At 46.1% G+C, this 20,655-nt stretch overlaps 1 protein-coding gene across 1 annotated transcript; it reads right to left on the bottom strand.

Annotated features, from left to right (window-relative positions):
• Nucleotides 1-2,563: 2,563 nt before the first annotated feature.
• LOC142028273 (A-kinase anchor protein 1, mitochondrial-like) lies at nucleotides 2,564-18,665 on the bottom strand. Its single transcript, XM_075022230.1, has 11 exons — nucleotides 18,402-18,665; nucleotides 13,379-14,042; nucleotides 11,189-11,322; nucleotides 9,622-9,748; nucleotides 8,946-9,076; nucleotides 6,920-7,097; nucleotides 6,080-6,230; nucleotides 5,377-5,444; nucleotides 3,924-3,997; nucleotides 3,070-3,135; nucleotides 2,564-2,928 (listed from the first exon to the last, which is right to left on the bottom strand). The coding sequence occupies exons 2-11, from the start codon at nucleotides 14,016-14,018 to the stop codon at nucleotides 2,869-2,871; spliced, it is 1,629 nt and encodes a 542-aa protein (XP_074878331.1). The 5' UTR covers nucleotides 14,019-14,042; nucleotides 18,402-18,665; the 3' UTR covers nucleotides 2,564-2,868.
• Between the last annotated feature and the right edge of the window lie 1,990 nt (nucleotides 18,666-20,655).

Genomic DNA, 20,655 nt, shown 5'->3' with positions numbered 1-20,655 from the left:
CTGAAACGCAAACCCTCCTCAGGAGGTTGGCTCCTGCCCAAGAGAACTGGTTTAATTGGGGGAGACCTCACCTAGCAGGGAAGGTACTCAGTAAGGCACTGTTGGAGCTGCTGAACCCAAGTTACAGAGCTGAAGGACAGACAACCTCCTTCACAGATACATGGCAGCTTTTTTCCTCCCCTCGGCCAGAAACTCTGTCCGAGGAAAGACGACTGGCAGGCAATTTGAAACAGCAAATCCAGACAGGCTGCCTGCAACCGTGGCAGAGAGCTCAGCATGCCACACACACACCCCACTCAGGTGCTCAGGCTATCAGTAACGTTAACCACCCACAGTGCAAGAAGCCAGCTACCAAATTTCTACCTGGGAGATCACGCCTGAGGGTGAAAGGCATCCCTCAGCGGATACTGGAGCCTAGCAAGGACTGAGAAACCCTGTGAAGTGAAACCTTCTTCCTGGGGTGAGAAGCAGTAAGGATGGACATTCTCGAACTGCGCTAACGTCCAGACCCACTACTCCCCCACCAAAACCCCCGATGTTTTATTCTTCACATATCACTTGCCTAAGCAGCACCAAGTTGTAGCCAGAGCATCTATGGGTTGTACGTATACTCTGCAGTGAACCCAACGGATTTGTTTTAATCCTTGAGATCTGGAAGACCAGTATGTGGAACTCTGAACAACTGTGTGCGCATGTGTACACATCTACAGACCACCAAAGCAGTACTTTTGAGTTTAACACACTTTGCTCTGTGCAGCCCAAGCATAGTCGGTCCAGCCCAGGCCTTTGCTTCTTTTCCACACAGTGGAATACATTCTACTGCAAGAGTAGACTTTCCCAGTTGCAAGGTGCTCCAACACCAGGGTGAGGACAAACTGTTCACTAGGACACCAAATTGCACTGCTTGGCTTGGACAAGAAACCGGTCAACATTTTAAAGAGGGGATTTTATAGCCCGCACAACAGACTCCCAAGTTTCACTTTTCAACACACAAGTGTGGCAAAAGGGACAACCCCAGTCTAGAGTAAATGAATTCCACAAATATATAACAGTTTCAACAGCCTTGAGTACCGGTGCTCAGACTAAGGCTTTCTAATAAGTAATTCATCATAAAAATAAACCCAGTTTTCAGCTGGAAGTAAAAGGAAACCCAGGAGATTTGAAGCTTGACCTTTCTACATCTGTTGAAAAGCCATCAGGATCTTATCGGACCTGTTTAGCCCATGGAGCTCCCTTCCCAACCCTACATCGCAAGAGGTCAGGAAATGAAGGCTCTCAGTCATCACAGTTTGATTAAGATGGCTTAAAATTCGAGCTTTAATTGAAAGGGAAAGAAACATTCCAAAAGGATATATGTTTTATAGACTCAACTGAGTTACCAAATTTAGGTTTCATTGGATGTTATTGCAAACATGAACATTAAATCATAAGCACCGAATAGTAGAGAACTCAAAAAAAAAAAGATATAACCATACCATATCAGAAGGGATCGGACCAAATGCTTTTGTAGGCAACTATCCAAATGTGATGCACCAACACATTAGCTCATAGGATGTAAGGACATCCCTGAACCCACCAGAAAAAACTTCTGAGGACTGACTACATCAACATTTTCCTGGCAAGTATCTTCTCTGCCAGCAATAAATCCCAGCTCAATACATATCTAAAATGATATACATTAGAGGGCGTGTGTTTAAGAGTATTAAGTTGGCTTAAATTACTTGAGCAAAATTTTAAATATGTAATAGAAATCTAAAAAGGAACACAAAAAAATTGAGAACACCACTGCAATATTAATGCCAAGCTGTTACTTTTTTTTTTTTAAACAGATCTGTACAGCAACATAGCAAAGAATGCAGTGATCACAATTCAAGCCAGACAGCAATCTAAGGGAATACTAATCCTGTATACAGCAGAGCTGAAACACTCCCAACATTCAGATGCTCCAAGTATGTTGGCTACCCTAATGCACTCCAAACCAGTTCTACCTACATAGGACATTTTGGTGTGAAAAAGTTTCTGTAAAGTTCCCTTTGTTTCCAGTGTTTTTCTTGTACAAAATATTACAATGGTTTTTTATATATATGTTTACAGACTTGCACAGCTAGAAAAATATAAACTACAATTGGGCTTGGCAATCAGTTCTTTTCTTTAAATACATGACATTTCAGAGAAAAAATTGTAGTGGTAACATACCCTGCACTTCAAGCATCTGCACAGAAAAGCTTTCTTCCTTAAGCGTATCAAGCCTAAAAACCATGACTGCAGTGAGACATGTGCCACAGTAAGTGCAACGAATGCAATTCATCTACCTCCTGGCATAAGGGAGACACAAGATGAATGTTATTTGTGCAGGTTAGTGGCACAATATAGAAAAATCCGTAACTAAACATTAAATTCCTTAATAACATTCATTAATTTCATAGGCAGAGCCTGTTAAAAAAAGGACAACCGTTGTAGCTTTTAAGAAAAGCAGACGCTAAGTTCACGGGGCATTATACATCTTGAGCAAAAATGCAACCACAGTTAACATTTCGGGGCATTTGCTAGCTTCAAGCAAGCCCCCAGGTATTAAGGTTTTTTCCATTCAACTTTTAAGTAGAGGCCGGGGAGGATTTTTTGCTTTAAAGCTACAGTATCTGTCATTATGGCTTTTAACACCCCAGCTTTCACCCAGATGAGGTACATGTTTCTAGTGAAATGGTAACAGTTGAGCAGGATGAGTTTCAATGGACCACAAAAATCCACACATAGGTGTAAACAGGTTGTCTTATGAAAGGTTGCCAAACCAAATTGTAACAGCGCAAAACAAGATTTCTTCTTTTATTTTTCTCTGTAGAAAGCGTTGTCGAGGCATCTAGGACATCGCTAGTAGTTAAGCCACTGAGCAAACCCTCTTTCCACCAGACTTCTGTTTACCGACACCACCTAAAAGGAGGTAAAAAAAAAAGTAGAAAGGTGAACAAACTACTAGCAAGAAGCATCAGCAAGTTCCTAACCAGCAATAAAAAGTCTGCATAATCATATACCTTATCAGTGTTGAAAAAATAGGCATGTTAACATACCCACCTCATCTCCCGTCAAGTTCCACAGCTGTATCAGTGGCAGACCTGTTGCGCTGTCATAATTTGTGACCTGGAAACACAGAAGAACATTAGCGTGCAGCAGTTCTGGTCTGAGCCGTGCAGGGTGCAAGGCTAGCATCATTCACTGCATATCAGATCCTCAGACTCAGCGTAGGCTCGTGGAAATGTAGCTCCTGCCACCAGGCAGCTGGGACACCCTGCTGGCAAGTGCGCTCTGGTCGCTCAAATCCGTGCCCTTGCTAGAATTAGTGATGCATTTGAGCACTGCACTAAAACCCAAGGAAGCTGCGAGATTGAGCGTCACAAGCGCTATCGGCTTCCCACTCGTCCCAACTGCCTTACGTGGACAGCTACAGCCACTGTCAGAGGCACTTCGGAAGAGGCAAGTGCCTCTTCGCTGAGACCAGGCACTGCATGCAGAAGCCTTTGGGATGCCCTTACTTCTCCCTCCGGCCAGCCAGAGGCCAAGTCCTGGATGTCAGTCTTGCAAAGACTGTTGAGACTGGCAAAGCAGCGCAGACCCAGGTGAATATTTGATCCGCTGGACAACAGGCCACTTTGTGCTCTGTAAATCCATCCAGGTGCCCTTCCTCTCTGCCCGCATCAGTAACAAGAGGGAATACTCATCCCTTCCCAGCCAGGCAGTCCTGAGTGGTCCTGGTGCCACACAAGGAAGTTTTCAGCGCCCGAGATTGCTCGACGAGAATCCTGCCCAGCAGCCAGACTTACAGGCTGTGGCTTTGTTTTCGATTTTAACACGCACGGTATGCGAGGGGGCAGAGAGGACAACAGCAGCAGTCAAATTGGCAACCAGACTTCCAGGCAGCTCTCGTGTACCTGTGCCACTAGGACTGCGCCTTTGGTCATCTCACTAACAGCGGCGTCGGCTTCAGGTGAAAAGTGATCCTCGTCTTGGGAAAGAAAAGAGCAGGAGAAAACAAATGAGATATATTCTTCACAGGCTTTAAAGGCCAGAAGGGACTATTAAGCTAATCTTGCCTGACCTCCTACATAAGTTAGGCCAGAGAATCCTCACCTACTGTTGCTGTACGCATTTGCTGAAACCAGTCTATTAAGCTGGAGATCACACAAGTATTGTGCCTGCTGTGTTGCTGAAGGGAAAGGATGAAGTGCTTTCTAAAGCCACTAGCTCAGTTAATGTGAACATAAGTGGCTGATGAATTAGGAGGCTTTAAAGACAGAAAAGTCTACTTCTGCAGTACGTTTGAGCTGCCATTAGTATTTTGATCCTTAATAAACTAAGCTCAGGGGCCTCAGGACATTACTGACCCTGCACAGAGTGCAATACTGTGAACGGGAACTCGGAAGCATTTGTATCACAGGCCGGCTGGCACCTGAACAGTGCCAAATGCACTCTTGGCAGCTCAGGTCTCTCAGCCTGCACAGCTTACGTGGGCACTGTTGCTAACTCCACACCTGTAATGCAGCAGGAAACTCTTGTGTCCCAGGCAATACAGTTACAATCTACACTGCAGACCAGACATTTCAGAAGTATTTTCATTTTGGAGGAAAGTTGCTTATTTCCTACCAAATCACTGCAAAATGAAGTTTCTCCTTTGTGCTCCCCACCCTGAGACCGCCTCCAGCAGCAAGTGAACTCCTTACAAATCCCGAAGGAGGTCGATTACCTCAGGGAACATGGAAAACACTGACTTCTGCAAGAAGCAGCTTAAACCTCGCCATCCATCTACAGTCTTGGCAGAGCCTCCTGTACCTCCTGGTTAGAGCACGCATCTCTAACACCACTAGAAAAAAGGAAAAAAAAAAAGGGGGGGGGGGGGGGCCAAACCAAAGCATTTCTAGGTAGTGACTGACATTCTTCCAGTGCTTGGAGGGTAGTCTTTTGAACACAGAATTATACACATCAGTCATTTTAGTAGGAAAATGTCAGATATTCATCTAGCAGATTAAAAACTAAGTTTGCGTTTACAGCTACTCTATGACAGAAGAAGGCAGAGTAGTTACAGCTGCTTCACCTGTACCCTGCCAGTCCTGCCAACTTGCTGTTTAGGAGAGTAATTCATTCTCTCCTCCATCCAGGAAAAAGCCTGAACATTTATCATCTTTCCCCTGGAGCCTGACAGGTTATGCCATGCTAGCACATTTAGAAGAATAAAATACAATTTTTCCAATCTTGCTCTAGTCACATCAGAGGCTGCGCTTGCAATAGGAGGGAAAAGGTTTAGACAGAATCATCGCTTGTACACAGTTGGTATCCATTTAAACCTGCAGGAGGAGCACCAACGGTATGTCTTGAGAGCTCCATTACCTGGGAGTGGCACCACGTTGTCTAGTAAAACTTCTGCTCCTTGGAAAGGTAGTGATAAAAAATCAGACCTTAAAGAAAAGAGAATCAATCAGAGTAAGAACACGGCTTTAAGTTTCTCCTGTATTCTTTTAGAGCAATTGATTAATCAATGTCACCTTACAGGAATTCAGTTTGAAATTGATGACAGTAAAAAAAAAAAAATCAGATTGTTCTCCCAGCAATCTAAGCAACAGCAATAAATAGTCTGATTAGCACGCCAAGTTGGATTGGGCTCCAAGCAAAAACCACCTCCATAATGGAAGCTGTACTGCTTTTCTCCCACCTCTGGGGCACAATCAAGTATTTAATGGGCTTGTCTAAGAAAACCCCCATCCAATACAGCTCTCCCAGCCAATGGGGCTGGGGCACAGAGAATCTGAATCTTCTTTCTAGCTCATCAATTAACTACAATTTAGGGCCTCCTGAAGGCATCCTTTCACTCAGCTTCCACGCTGAAGTGGCAGAAGTTGCAATTTCCTCTCCCCTCCCCTTCGAAAAAGCCTTGCAAGAGCTTGCTGTGCTCCCAAGGAATTCACAGCTGCTGCTGAGCCAAACCTTTCCACCGTTTTCCGCTTCAGCTGTGGAAAAACCTATAAGCAATTCAAACGGTATATGAAGATTCAAGCCAGATATTGCCTTAGGCCACAGAAGAGGAGCTAAAGACCTGATTTGTCTGAGTGTGTCAATCTTCACTTTGTCGTATCCTCCATAGTCCACGTATCTGAGCTCCACTTCACCGGTCTCTTCGAAGTAGCTAATAACTTGAGCCCGGAACCATGCCCCATCCAGGCCTGGAGCCGCGCAGATAATGCCAACTGCAAAACACAGGAGTACAGAGGAGAAAGGCTCAGCGTAAGTGGATTTCCAGAAATTAGCACTTCAGGCATCAGTACTTATCTACTGAGAATCAACAGCATTTCTTACGCTGCCAACATCTTCTTTCACCACCACCCACACCCCCACCAGACAAGGCCTGCAGCTGGGACGCAGGAGAAGTGGGTTTTACTCTCAAGTCTCTGTCTGCCACTTCCATGCTGTTCTACCCAGGTGTACAGTTCCCTTCCAGCCTTCGGTCACTAACAGTGAGGTCTGTCCCCAAAAAGGAAAGTTAGCGCTAGTAACCCCCTTCCATGTGATGCACCCTCCACTTTACACCACGTGCAGACTGTGACACTATGAAGATTTGGGAGTAGTTCCATACTTTGTCAGCAAAAATACACCAGATGCCAAGTTGATTAGAAATAGCCTGAGATGGACTTTATCTCATTCTGAATTTCAACATGCAACTAAGTGGCTGGGGAGGTACTCCAGGGATGAGTGGGGTAAGGAAGAGTAGAGCAGCATCTGTAGTCTGCCAGCGGCTTAAAAAAATATGAAATGACAAGTGAACTATCACATTCTCATCCACTGGGAAACTTCCCAAGCCTAACTCAGTGGCATCAGGCTTTCGTGTGACCCTAGAAGTTTCTCAGCTGAACAATTTGTGAGCAATCACATTACATGCCTTCTACTGGAGTTGGCAGGGTTGGAATTTCCAGTTGAGAATAGCAGGCGTACATCTGCTGGTCGAGGCTACGCAGACCATGGAAAGTGGGGTGCGTATGCTGCTGTAGAAACATGTGCCCTGCATCGACTTGGTTTGCCACGACGACCTCTACAGAGACTCCGTCTGGGAGGAAGAGCTGTCATGTGGAGAAAAGAAATTCTCATTAGCGTTCACTGCAACACAAGCTTCATTCACAGCAACTCCATGTTCCACCAGCAACTCCTGAGGCTTACAGCCATGGGTGGAAAAGCCCTGGCACTCCGGTATTTCACTTCCAAAAGCTACTCACTGTTACTCCCTGCTGCTCTAACAGAAATCAGACTTGAGGCGGGGCCCGCCTTGCATACAAAAAGACTATCGGCATGAAGCAGTCGGAAGACTTATTTACCCAAGGGATCCGGGGAACTACAGGCCTGTCGGTCTGACCTCGGTGCCAGGGAAGGTTACAGAGCAGATCATCTTGAGTGCCATCACACAGCAGGTACAAGACAACCAGGTGATCAGGCCCAGTCAGCGTGGGTTTATGAAACGCAGGTCTTGCTTGACTAACCTGATCTCCCTCTGTAGCAAGGTGACCCACTTAGTAGATGAGAGAAAGGCTGTGGATGTTGTCTACCTAGACTTTAGTAAAGCCTTTGACAGCATTTCCCACAGCATTCTCCTGGAGAAACTGGCTGCTCATGGCTTGCATGGGCGTACTCTTACTAGGTAAAAAACTGGCTAGATGGCCAGGCCCAAAGAGTGGTGGTGAATGGAGTTAAATCCAGTTGGCAGCCAGTCACAAGTGGTGGTCCCCAGAGCTCAGTTTTGGGGCCAGTTCTCTTTAATATCTTTATCAATGATCTGGACAAGGGGATCGAGTGCACCCTCAGTAAGTTTGTGGATGACACCAAGTTGGGCAGGAGTGTTGATCTGCTCGAGGGTAGGAAGGGTCTCCAGAGGGATCTGGACAGGCTGGATGGATGACCTGAGGCCAGTTGTATGCAATTCAACAAGGCCAAGTGCCGGGTCCTGCACCTGGGTCACAACAACCCCACGCGGCGCTACAGGCCTGGGGAAGAGTGGCTGGAAAACTGCCTGGTGGAAAAGGACCCGGGGGTGTTGGTCAACAGCCGGCTGAATATGAGCCAGCAGTGTGCCCAGGTGGCCAAGGTGGCCAACGGCATCCTGGCCTGTATCAGAAATAGTGTGGCCAGCAGGAGCAGGGCAGGGATCGCCCACCCAGGGATCAGCACTGGTGAGGCTGCACCTCGAATACTGTGTTCAGTTTTGGGCCCCTCACTAGAAGAAAGACGCTGAGGTGCTGGAGCGTGTCCAGAGAAGGGCAACGAAGCTGGTGAAGGGTCTGGAGCACAAGTCCTATGAGGAGCAGCTGAGGGAACTGGGGTTCTTCAGTCTGGAGAAAAGGAGGCTGAGGGGAGACCTTATCACTCTCTACAGCTACCTCAAAGGAGGTTGTACCGAGGTGGGTCTTGGTCTCTTTTCCCAAGTAAGAAGTGACAGGATGAGAGGAAACAGCCCCAAGTTGTGCCACGGGAGGTTTAGATTGGATATTAGGAAAAATTTCTCCACTGAAAGGGTTGTCAAGCATTGGAACAGGCTGCCCAGGAAAGTGGTTGAGTCACCATCCCTGGGGGTATTTAAAAGACGTGTAGACGTGCTGCTTAGGGACATGGTTTAGTGGTGGACTTGGCAGTGTTAGGTTAATGGTCGGACTTGATGATCTTAAAGGTCTTTTCCAACCTAAATGATTCTATGATTCTACATTTCTCAGCTCAGGCAGAATGGAAACTGCAGTGGAAGAGCAGGTAGGCAAATCTGATCTGTAACAGTTACATAAGCTGGACAGCAGAGAGCCACACAAAATCCAACTGGTTTTGAGGGCATCTGTGAACCAGCCACGTTGACGTAGCATACTATGACAGCAGCGACCAACAACAGCCTTCCACCCTGACATCAGCATAGCCAGCAAGCTGGGACTTACCCAGGCAGTCATAAGGAGGGAATGAAGCGTCAGTGGTGTTGGTGGAGGTAGAGCGTAGATGTTGGTGAGACACAGCTCTTTGAACTTCTTGCCAATCAGGCTCAGTACTTTTTTGACTTGTTGCGAAGAGCCTGGAAGACAAAAATCCCACAGAAAGTCTGTAGTACAGATATGCTGAGGACACCCCCACCCCGTGAAGTGCCTTCTGCGCTACATCAACGATTTAATTTTTAATAGATTGGCCATGTAACCTGATATCAGACCAACATGAGCAACTCAGGCCCCAGTTTCAACAGCGTTAGCCTCCAGTATGAACCCAATTCACTGGCAGATATTTTTCAGCCACAATTAATCTAACATCCTTCACAGTCAAGACCGCACTTGCTGATACACATCCCATAGCTCCTCCTTCAAGCCTGAAGGGATCCTTCAAAACGTGTTGGTTAAACTACAGCAGCCGAAGATGTTAAAATGCATTCTCACCTCTAGAATAAGAGGGTTCAAATGCCAAGGCACAGGCAACTTGGCATACACCTCTACTGTAACAGCACCGATTAGAAAAGTTTTGTAAAGCACTAGGCTCACAAAGCCACTAAATCTGTTTAAATTCCTTGCCCATCTAATTAAGGCCCCCAAGCTACATATTAGACCATGAATAAAGAGACATTCCGCTTACCTTCAATGTGACAGACTTGGGAGTCACGGAAATAAGGTAGTGTTGAGACATAAATTTTGGCACCAGACGATTGCCTCAAGAAGCTCATAAATTTTCCTTGTTTGCCGATCAAGCGGCCAACTAATTCCTTTATGAAAGTAACAAGAAAGCAACAGTCAGGAAGAGAAACATAGATCAAACAACACCGTTCTCTGTGGCTTATTTCACCCACATTCCCAGTTCCTGTAGCACAGGGCCAGGCAGAATAAGTATAAGGGAATGCTGGACCAGCGCAGAGTTCAGCAGGTCTATGACAAGTCAAGGTAGATACAGATCAGTAAGCACAGCTTGTTTTGATAGATCCGTCTTCGTATCTTGTAGAATGACACAAAGACACGATGGTTTTTACCAGGCCTGGTAAAAGCTACTGTCTTCCTACAGTCAAGTGAAGTCACGTCCTCTCCCAATCTCCTACCATTTCTTGTTTTAAAAAAGCATGCTACATGCCTTTTTCATTCAAATATGAAATACTAAGTTTTAGCAATTTTTAAACAAGCTAATTAGATTAGATAGGGAGTAGACAAATTCATGGGAGAGTAAACCAGGCTATCATGCCCATTAGACTGCAGAGTCCCAGGACAGCTGTGCGGGATGATGAAGAGATGTCTTTGCATGCCCTATTACTTCTACTCTTTCACTGGCACCTGCCACCACCTACTGTCAGAGACCAGGTACCAGAGCAGAAGTGTTGGGCCCAAGTCAGTATGGATAATCCTATACAATGTAGAGTTGGCTACTTCAAGAAAAGTGACAGCCTGTCTTCATGAAACACTGAAACATATTTTTCTGCTGTAGAACTGCTTCTTTAGCCTGTGTTTTACTGATCCATTAAAATGCACGTTACACGTCTTCCCTGGGCTCACAGCATCCAAGCACTCGAGGCAGCATGCTTATCCTGCCGGGAGCTGCTGTCTCACATTACTGGCTGTCATTATTCGGGTCTGCTGAGCAGCAGAACTGCAAGAGCGATGCTGTGCAGGACAGCCACAGATGATTTTGCATACACAAAGCAGGGAAGAAGGTATGAACGTAGTCCTAAAAACACAGTCTCTTTCTCAACGCAAAAGAAAGCTCACTATAAAGACAGAGACACAGCAGCTCTACAGAATAGCTCATACGAGCATTCAGCTTGTGAGGAAGGGTTTGGACAGGCAGTTGAAACATAACCCTCCTACATAGCAGGGAAAAAAAAAAAAAAAAAAATCACCTGCCCTTAATAACTGTGTACCCTCAAAGCCTTCTGAATGCTTTCAGAGCATCGGACTAACAGATTGGGGTGGAAGATAATGGGGAATAATGAGTCCAGCAACCAACATTACCCTGGGCATAACCCTGACATGCCTCTTGTTTACAGGTGTGTACTGGCTCTTTGTTCCTGTTGAGTCCTAACGGGAGCTAAATGCTTAAATCCTCGTTGATTTGTTGTTGATCTCTCTGGGATGGCACTGAGCCAGTACCAGGCTGGAAGAACCAGAAGATGGCTATGTAGGGCAAGGCAGGATGCGCGAGCAGGCCAACGGCTGGTTACCTTTGGAACCTCTATCTCCCAGATAACGACGCCGGACTTGCTGGATTCTCCTCTTAGCTTAGAGTTCTGCCGACTCACTGTCTTCCTCATGGCACAGCCACTGTCCACAAAGTCCACGCTATTTACATCCGAACCTACAAGACATACAGACATGTCAGTATTCAGACAACCCACACAATCCAGCTACCAGACACAAGGCCATGAAAATATATAATTTCATAGAGAGGTGACATTGAGCTCTTCCTATGCATTCAGTTGGGATGATCCTGTATCAGGTTCTCTGGTATTTCAGAAAGGGTAAAGTCCCATCACACGCGGCCTGCTACAAGTTTCCTTTTATTGCTGGAGAAAAACCTGCACACCTCTGGGAATGCAACAGAAGGAGGCCCGAGTTCAGCAGGAGTCCTTCAAACATGGTGACACCTTATGCAGCAGCAGAGACAAGACACTTTAAGTCAAAAGTTACCAGCTGAACGAGAGCTATGCTAACACCAACACTGAGCTGCTGCTGCAGCAAGGTATTTTGCATTTTCCCCACATGGTTTAAACAGGGCTTTTCACAGGGAGTTCAGCATGCAGGGAGGGATGTGCAACCTATTCGTCTGCTCTTTGCATTGACATTACATTCCTGCCCCAACGAGGGTTGCACGGTGACCTGAGCACCAGCTGTGCCCACTACTAGCTGTGGTAGAGGATTGTCTCTTGCCCAGATTTGTCATATGCTTGAAGAAACAAGGTGCCAGAGCTGAGCTACGTTTTGTTCCCAAACCATCAGCCGATACCAGGAACATTCGTACTTGGGAAGGGGACAAACTCAAACAGCTTCCTCCTGGTCAGATCCCAGATACAGTCAGTGTAACAAGATCAAGAACAAGAACAAGGCTGATCCTTCCTCCAGATTAACAAGCAGAAACATGAAGATCCTCACTTGCTTGCAAGAATTCAGATCACCCAGTACAAGACCGAAGAGAAAAATAAGCCCAACAGCTGCCTCACATTTGCCACATCTTAATAAGTAACACAGCACAGATGCCTCGAAAGTCAAAGGCAAGCAGTGCAGCTGTTTGCAATAGACTTGCTAGACAAGGATGAGGATTTAAGTCTCACAGCCTGGGTGCGAAGGTCAGCTGTAGGACCTCTTATCCAACACAGCCACATTATCAACTTTACCTGCTATACGCCGTCTCCCTACCTGTCTCCCTGCAGAGCTTTCAGCCCTTGTCATCACCAGGCTCCACAACACACCGTTGTACCTTCTCATCGCACCAGCATTCACAACAAGGCAAAACCATTTTCCTCCTGTGGTTACTCTCACTAGTGAAAATGTTTTGTGGGTTTAATCCTTAATTGTTGGCAAACTCACTCCCCATGTCTCACAACAAGCAGCGTTCCAACTACTTTGTAGCAATTACAAAAGACATCCTGTCATTAAGGGCTGTTGGCGCCACAGGGTCCTATAAAGGATTTTAACATCCATCCCCAAGGTCACACGGGTTAACATTTGCTCAGACAGCTTTGTATTCTGCCAGGCACACATCATCCAGGATCTAGAAGGCAAAAGCAACGCAGAGACAGATGGGGGAACTCCACGAACATTGCTCCCTGTTGGGATTTCTTGGCATGCACCTACCCTTCCAAGCAAAAAGGCTTCAGGGTAATTGGTCTGCAACCAACTGATTTTATCACAGCTCGTCAGAGCACTTCCCTGGTTCATCCAACAGCACCTCAGAAACCTGCCTTACAGCCTCCTTTCGGCAGCAGCCCACAAACACAGATAAGAACCCAGTCCTTACTAGAGGCTGCCCGAACTGAAGCAGAAACCATTTGCATTAGCAGGTCTCAAACCAGCAAGGTGTTCAACAGCCTGGCCTACATCCAGACACAGCCCATTTCACTGGGCTACTCAAGCACATGCTTCGCTTTAGACAATAAGCTTTGTGCTGAATGCAGACCAGTCTGTTCAACCTTTCGTCGTATACCCTGAAGATCACCCAGCTAACACGGGATCCTACAGGGACGGGAATTCTGAGAGCAAATGCATACCCACCTGCACACGAGGCCTAAATATTCATCTACTGGCAAAGGTAAAGATGAAGAGGACTTATCTGAACATGTTCTGAAGCAGAAGGGTTACAGCACATAAAATATTTGTTCACCACATTTTCATGGGAGCATTTTCAAATCCCTTACCTCCTGAGCGATCTCCATCCACCTCTGCTGCCCTGCGACGCTCATGATTCAAGCCTGGACCATCCTCCACGATTCCCAAAGACTCTCGTGTCAGTGTCGCTGATGCTGATGGCCACTGATCTTGGTTTGCACTAGAGCTTGAATCCTGTACAAGGCTCAGCGCAGCACTGCCGTGACACTCTGTGCTCTTTGAGATCAGAGGGAGAGAAACACAAGCAGGGACACCGCTTTCATCTTGAGATCCTGTCGTTTCTAGTTTTTCACTGTCGTCCTCAAGGGTACTGGGCTGCGTTGTCACTACTGACAGGTCTGGAAGGTCCTGTGAGAGATCTAGCCTCTCGTGAGTTTGAGACAGAAGAGAGGGCGTCGTCGACCCTGCTGAGAGCAGGGAGGTCGAGGTTTCGTTCTCTCGGCATTCCTCTTCTGACGAGAGAGGCAGTCTTCGAGGAACACATGCTTCTGTTTTGGGTGGTGAATCATTCTCTGGCGCTTCTTCCTGCTGCTCTTCTTCAGTGGCTATTGCTTGTTTATCATGATAGCTTGCATGCTTTTTTCTACGGGAATAGATCCACCAGCAGCCAACAAGTGCCAGCACTCCAGGTATGGCATATGGGATAATATTGCGGAAACGTGAAGCCATTTTACAGATCCTTAGCAATTATGTCTAGAAGAAGAAACAAAAGCCATGTTACAATAGTCACAGGAAAGGTAACAGCAAGGCTAAAGTTTCATAAATGCCTTGAGGTATTTCTATTAGCATGAACAGACTCGTTTTCTAGCCACTCCTTAAATTCACATCTCTGCTCCACCAACAGACCACAGAACAAGATCCTGACCTAAGACTAGGAATATCTGGACATTTCTCACCATTACGCTCACCAATTTCACCTTATCCCACCTTTACATGTAAAACAATTTCACCTTCTTTCTCCTGCCTCACCTTCGCAGGTCAGTACTACACACAAGGACAGCATCCGGCACTGCAAGTCTCTCCAGCATCAGGCTGGGTTCACAGCACAGCGGTACCACCAGCACTCCGAGACACAGACTTGACACGCTGCAGGTCTCCCCACTTCTCTGCTTGAAAGGCAGCACCACATTCCTGAGAGTTTCATAGGTTGACAACACGCACTTCTCTAAAACATAATAGCTCAGTGAAGGTGAAGTGCTTTGCAAATGTTCTCATCCACAGCAACTGCGAGAGGCTGGTGAGCGGGCACACGACAGAAGTCTGCAGTTAAGTAGACGCTAAACAGCAACACGCAGCTACTCCATTTACTTTTATACACACAGTGTAGGAATTCCTAAACAAAGAACAGCTACAGCCTGATCAAGCAAGTGCCTCCCAATAACCAGAAGTGCCTCTACAAGATTTTGCAGCAGTGAAGATGGGAAATCTGCTATAGCGCCCTTACAACCGCAGTATTTATCTAGCAAAAGCAGCCCGGATAGGGACACTACTACCTAGGAACCCAGCTCCAAAGTTTGTTCTACATTACTATGTTGACAGCTGCTGCTTCTCTGACTTTCCAGAGTCGAAAGCTGTCTCTCTGACTTAGAAAGTGTGTGCACCCTTCCCCACCTGCACACCGCCGAGACTCATGTCCCAGTCATGCTCCTCCATTTACAAGCCTCACCTGGGTTATCCGAGGCAGGGCTGACATGCCTTTCCTTTTCCTTAAGGAAAGTCTACAGCTGGAACACAAAGCTAAACAGTTACCCACATCCCCAAAACAGCCTTGCTGCAAAGCACTTACAGTTTATATTTTCACTGAGCAGGAATTAAAGCAAAACATCACATGTCTGGTGATGCTTACACATGACAGATTTTTCTCCAAACAGGCCTCAAGAGCCTGTTTTTGCCAATGAGCAACAAAAATAAAGATTGTTTTCAGGAGATAGCAAAGTCCTAGAAATGGGAACCACGCACTGGAAAAGAGCATTATCTAGCTCCTCTTTAGAAGCATAATATTTCCGAGACAAGACAAGGCAATCAAGTCATTCTGTCAACTATGCTTAGTCTGTCTCAACCGGAAAAAAACTTGTTATCAGAGCAAGCCTCCTGACCACAGCTTCCAAATACAACTCTCCTTTAGGGCCTTGATTTTCACGACAAGCTGATTACATTCTAGCCGAGGGACAAAAACATGCCTCCCTCAGGCTCAAACCGAGCATCCAAGCCTCAGAAAAATTAATATTCTCTCCAGATTTCTCACCTCCTCCAGCCACACCCTCCCATGCCACAAGAGCAAATACACAACTTTATCCAAGCTAGCTCAGACGCCAGCCTTGCTTCTGTACTGTTTACCACGGAGTCCTAACGACCGAGGCAAGTAAATACATGACTGGCAAAAACAGGGACTAGAAAATTTCTTGCTTAATCCCAAATCAAAGGTCAGCTGCAGACATGACTTAAGAAATCCAGTAATATCTCCAGTATATCACAAAAGAGGTATTTACGTTGTTCTACAAAGAAAACTTGAGTGTGTGTTAATTGGACATTCATAGCTGCTTTCTTCTAAATCCAAGTTACTTCCAGCTGGCTTTACACAGTCAGGTAGCAGGGCTCACTGCTGAGGATGAACTTTCAGTTAACGGCAACATCTGAGATTTGGAATTTAAAAAAAAAACCAAAACCAAAACCAAAACCAACAAACCTATGCAATAATTTGGATGTTTGGTTTTTGGAACTTGGTAAATGGAAAGGGTGAAGTCTGTACATTCCCAAGACAAAAGGTTCACATTTATGCTCTCCAGCACAATGGCACATTGTGAGCCACTGCGAGTGCTCGTCTGCTGTCTGCTTAAGTTGTTATAATTAATGCAGAACCACCCTACAAGCTGTCTCGCAGGCGTACCACAAACTCAAATTAAAGTAGCTCACATAAGTCCATTCCGAGCAAGCTTTCCTGATTAAACAGACAGCCCTATTATTATCCGATTCCCTATTAAGTTGCACCAACTGTACAAACAATAGTCCCACACAATTCCGCAGCGCAGGAAGGCAGTAGCAGGATGCCCCACAGAGGGCCAGGCCTATCCCAAAGCCTGGCAGACAAAACAGTTCTAAGAGTCATTTTCAACATTAATATAATTTAACATAAAGATCTTCACTCTTCTGTGATATTTAGATCAGTGGGGACTGGTGGATTAGCTGACTGCTCCTTGTGAAGCTCATTTAATTTCATGTTTTTAATTTGACTAATTTTAGCAAGAGCTGCATTATACTATCAGTGATCGTGTTAAATGGGAATTCCACATCCTTCCATCAGCTAGAAAGGGATGAAAGGTGGTGGGTCTGTACAAGATGCCAGCAGACACCCTAAAGCACCGGGTCGGCTAGGGGACAGCTAACACCAACAAACATCTCCTAACGTAAACGTGATGGGAAGACTTCATTGGCCTGATTTCGATACGCTGGTCACAATGTCACTTTTTACGTGATGCCTAGAAGATGACTGATTTTTAACCTGCTCAACCAAACGGTTGTAAGATGCAGCACATACTTCTCTTCCATTGCCTCCACAGGAGAGCTCCTAAAGCCCACGTGCCTTTTCCAACACGTTTAAGAGCGACAAAACCCGCTCTCCGCTGCCAATTTGACAGCCAGTTCAGGACTGCAGGGGCAATAGGATCATTTAAACACATGGGGGGAAGAAAGCCTGCGATTCTCCTGCCGGCAGCAGAACAGAACGTGGCAACTTGTCAAATCACATGGCTTTAAACACTGCCAAACTGGAGGGAGCCTGGCCCGACAGTCCTCGCACTCTCCAGGCAGGAGGAGCCAGCTGGAGAAACGCAGCAGCTCTGGAGGCTTTGGACCGGAGACGATCGGCTCGTAAGAGCCAGAACCAGTGCGAAGGGCTGGATGCCCCAGTGCCGTTTCCCAACACGCAGGGCCCCATGCAGTCCCGCACCAAAAATAGCGCGGAGCTCGCACACTGTATGCGCTCACCCCGCACCGCCAGCCACTTCCACTTCTTTCTGGCATGTCAGGAATCCGGTTTAAATGTCACACCTTCTGTCAAGGCAGGGCCAGAGAGCTGCAGCTAGGACATGAGACTTTTCCAACTTGCTAAATAATCCCCACGGTAGGTCAGGATGGGATTAAGACAGCAAGGGGAGAGTAGGGGTCAGTCAGCTCTCCAAATCTCTATCCTGACTTGATTTATGGAAAGCTCCTGGTAAAGACCAGGGAGATGAGAACAAGAATGAACGCACACCCTTGCCTACCTTAAAAAAAAAAAAAAAAGCGCCAAGGACAGTCAACTTATTCTACTTGTTCACATTAGGGTCCCAGAGCAGTTTTAAGCCACCTTGTTTCCCTAGCCAGGACAAACAACCCTTCAGTATACACATCCTTATTAGGTTAGAAATGTTTGCAGCATGAGGTTCAGAGAAAAGCCAGATAATTCACTCTCAAGGTTCGAGAGGAGACTTCAGCAAGCACTTGCTCCGGATTTTCAGGGCTTTCTACACACAAGGAGGTCTGTTCTGGGGGCAAGCTGCTTCAAGTCTCTACAAGAAGAGAGACAAGTCCCAAGCGACTGAGCCCCGGTGCTCTGCAGGGACATACCCTACACTGCTGCCAGTCCCTGCCTCCTCCGCTCCCCTTCCGCCCCAGCGCTGGAGAGGTTACACTTCCAAACCCCAAAAGCAGTGGCAATCCAGGCTGGAATTAAAGGCTGTCCTGAAGGACCACAGAGCAAACGAGCAGGCAGCTAAATTGGAAATGTAGCTTCAACAGCAAGGCCGGGATGCCTCCCTACAAACCCTATAGTTAGTGATACAGCACTCAGGAAATAAATACTATCTGGGTGAAAGAGAACTGGACAAGGTTGGCACAGTTAAAACTAAATGGGACCACGTGGGCTCTTAAAATTTTCCATGCTAAAAATAACCAGTAGCACATGCTCTGCCTTATAGGAGACATAAGGAGTTGACAAAAACCTAAAGAACTGGAGGCCCTACCGTTAAGATTAAAATAAGAGAAATTACTGCAGAGAAACAGACATAGACTTACTTGATCTACATTTGGCGTAAGGCTTTTCTTTTTCCATTGAAAGTCCAACTGGCATAGGGTACTGCAGTATCTAAACCACAGCTTCTTTGCTTTTTCGTACAAAGATAAAGGAGGCAGACAGTCAGCCACAGAGGGACCACCTGCTGCTTCCTCTCTGGAGAGAGAGCCTCTCCAGAGTGAGGTTCAAACTGGAGAGCAAAGACAACTCCTACCCACTCAGGTTTGCATCAGAGGCTGACCTCAAGGGACACATCTGTGAAGTCACAGTGGCCTGCCATGTCACGGGGCTGCAAGCCCTTGCATCACGCACTCCTGATCACCAGGGTGTCAGTCGGCCACAAGACTTTGCAGCCTTTCCCGCACTCTTTTCCCAGGCCAGCCTGGTGTACCACCATCAAAACCACCATCACGCAGAGGTGAGAGCTGGCAAAACATGACTCAGTGGCTACAAACCTCCAAAGACAGGTAGGAGCCAGGCAAGCAAGATCTCAAACCGGATGGCGCTTATTTTAAAAAGAAGTGAACAGGTAAGTTTCTCTATACTTAAGTAATTAAAGTGCTCTGCAGCAATTTCTGCTTCCAACAGCAGCCAGCAGCACTGAAAGACAACAGCAGCAAGAGATACCCCTTAAGCAATACCGCCTTTTCCCAGCCCAGTTAACATGGGCTACAGAGCTCCAGAAACAGGCTCCTCTGAATTCAGAAAACTACTAATAAAGTCTCTCCACAACCTTAAAATATTTGAGAACCAACAGTCCTATTTGCAGCCGGATTAATTACAACATCAGTAAAAGGCTGAAAAAGCTGGTTGCTGTAGAGCAAAACAAGAGCTCTGGAACAAGAAACGCCACCAACACCGGACTGTCTTTTATCTCCAAGATAAAATCTCCTTTCAGTGTAATCAGCTTCACTGGTGTTCCCACAACAGCTCAGTCCCCTCCTTTGCAGCTGAAGCTGCTACACTGATGGCCCAGGCTTTGTTCGTATTTCATTTTACAGTCACGGCCAAACAGTGGCCCAGCACAGCTCCAGCAGTACCACTTCTGGGCCAAAGCAGGACTCAAAAGAGTTTCTATTTACACTGGAAAGCATGGGTTTACAATAAAAGTATCAACCTAGCCAAACTGTAGGGGTTTTTTTTACAGGTGTTTTGGAAATCACCAAGAAGCTCATATATATACAAACACCAACCGCCAGCAACCCTCAGCACCTGCACTGCCTAAAGGATTAACGCAAGGCCCTGGGCTGATCACTCCTGCTATGCCATAAGTCACAGGTTACACTTTGTAACTAACATTAACCCTATCAGATTATCAAGCTCCTTACTGTACTTTATATCTTATTACCTTCCTGCTCCCATCGTTTCATTATTTATAGTTTCCTCAACCAAGCTAGAGGATTCACAGGGAGAGACACCATTACAGAGGAAGGCAAGATCAATTCTTCGCCGCTTTGCCAGAAAGGTATTTCAGGTACAGGAGCAAATTTCAGAAACTGCTTCTGTACCACTTTACCAATACCACCTTTACCTTTCGTGGCTATTCCTCAAGATACGGTGGAGGGTTGGTTTGTTGTTTTGTTTTTTGGGGGTGGTTTTTTTTCCAGTTTTGGAGTCTGCTCCAGAAACAGAGCCAGACCAAATGTTCTGCTTCTTCGAGCAAGCCAGGAGAGTTTAGCGCATAAGCCAGAGGCCACACAACCTTTCTATTATCACCCAGCTCCAAACTGCAGAGAAAGTCCTCTGATTCAGACTAACCCACTCTGTGCACAGGTATCCCTGACTGGGGAATGAACACTGCTTTTACAGCCAAGAGGCTAAGACACCAGTTGTTGCGATTCTTTCTTTCCTCCTTGACACACTTACCAGTCCAGATTCAACTCTTTTAAAAGCATTTTTCATAGAAGACTAAAGAGAATCAGTCCTCCACAGTACAGGCAAAGCAGCTTTTATTACCTTTATAATCTACCAACACATTACAAAAGTTTTCCCCAAATCCAGATTTTATTGTCTTTCATTCTTTCTGCATTTTCACCCAGGTTGGAGAATAGAACAAGTTACTTTCCAGAATTTCAGAAAAAATACATCCAATACTTAGTATTTTGTGTTTGCTTCTACACCAATGAAGCTAATGCAGCCCTTGCTATGGGCAATGCTAACGAGTGTAGTGTCCACTACCGGTGCAGCTTAAAAATTAAAATTTAAAAGCAGCCAGCTAAGTCAAATGTCTGGCACCTACATCAATTGCCACAAAAC

This window comes from Buteo buteo, unplaced genomic scaffold (genome assembly GCF_964188355.1).
Source record: "Buteo buteo unplaced genomic scaffold, bButBut1.hap1.1 HAP1_SCAFFOLD_232, whole genome shotgun sequence".
Taxonomy (NCBI): Eukaryota; Metazoa; Chordata; class Aves; order Accipitriformes; family Accipitridae; genus Buteo; species Buteo buteo.
Note: the sequence above shows the minus strand (reverse complement) of the source record. Positions and strands in the feature narration are given on the sequence as shown.

Coding starts and splice junctions, on each gene's coding strand:
- LOC142028273 (XM_075022230.1), bottom strand. CDS start 14,018: ATGGCTTCACGTTTCCGCAATATTATCCCATATGCCATACCTGGAGTG. Junction 9,077..9,621: donor CCAAGTCTGTCACATTGAAG/GTAAGCGGAATG, acceptor TTTGTCTTCCAG/GCTCTTCGCAACAAGTCAAA. Junction 5,445..6,079: donor GACACACTCAGACAAATCAG/GTCTTTAGCTCC, acceptor CTTTTCTTTAAG/GTCTGATTTTTTATCACTAC.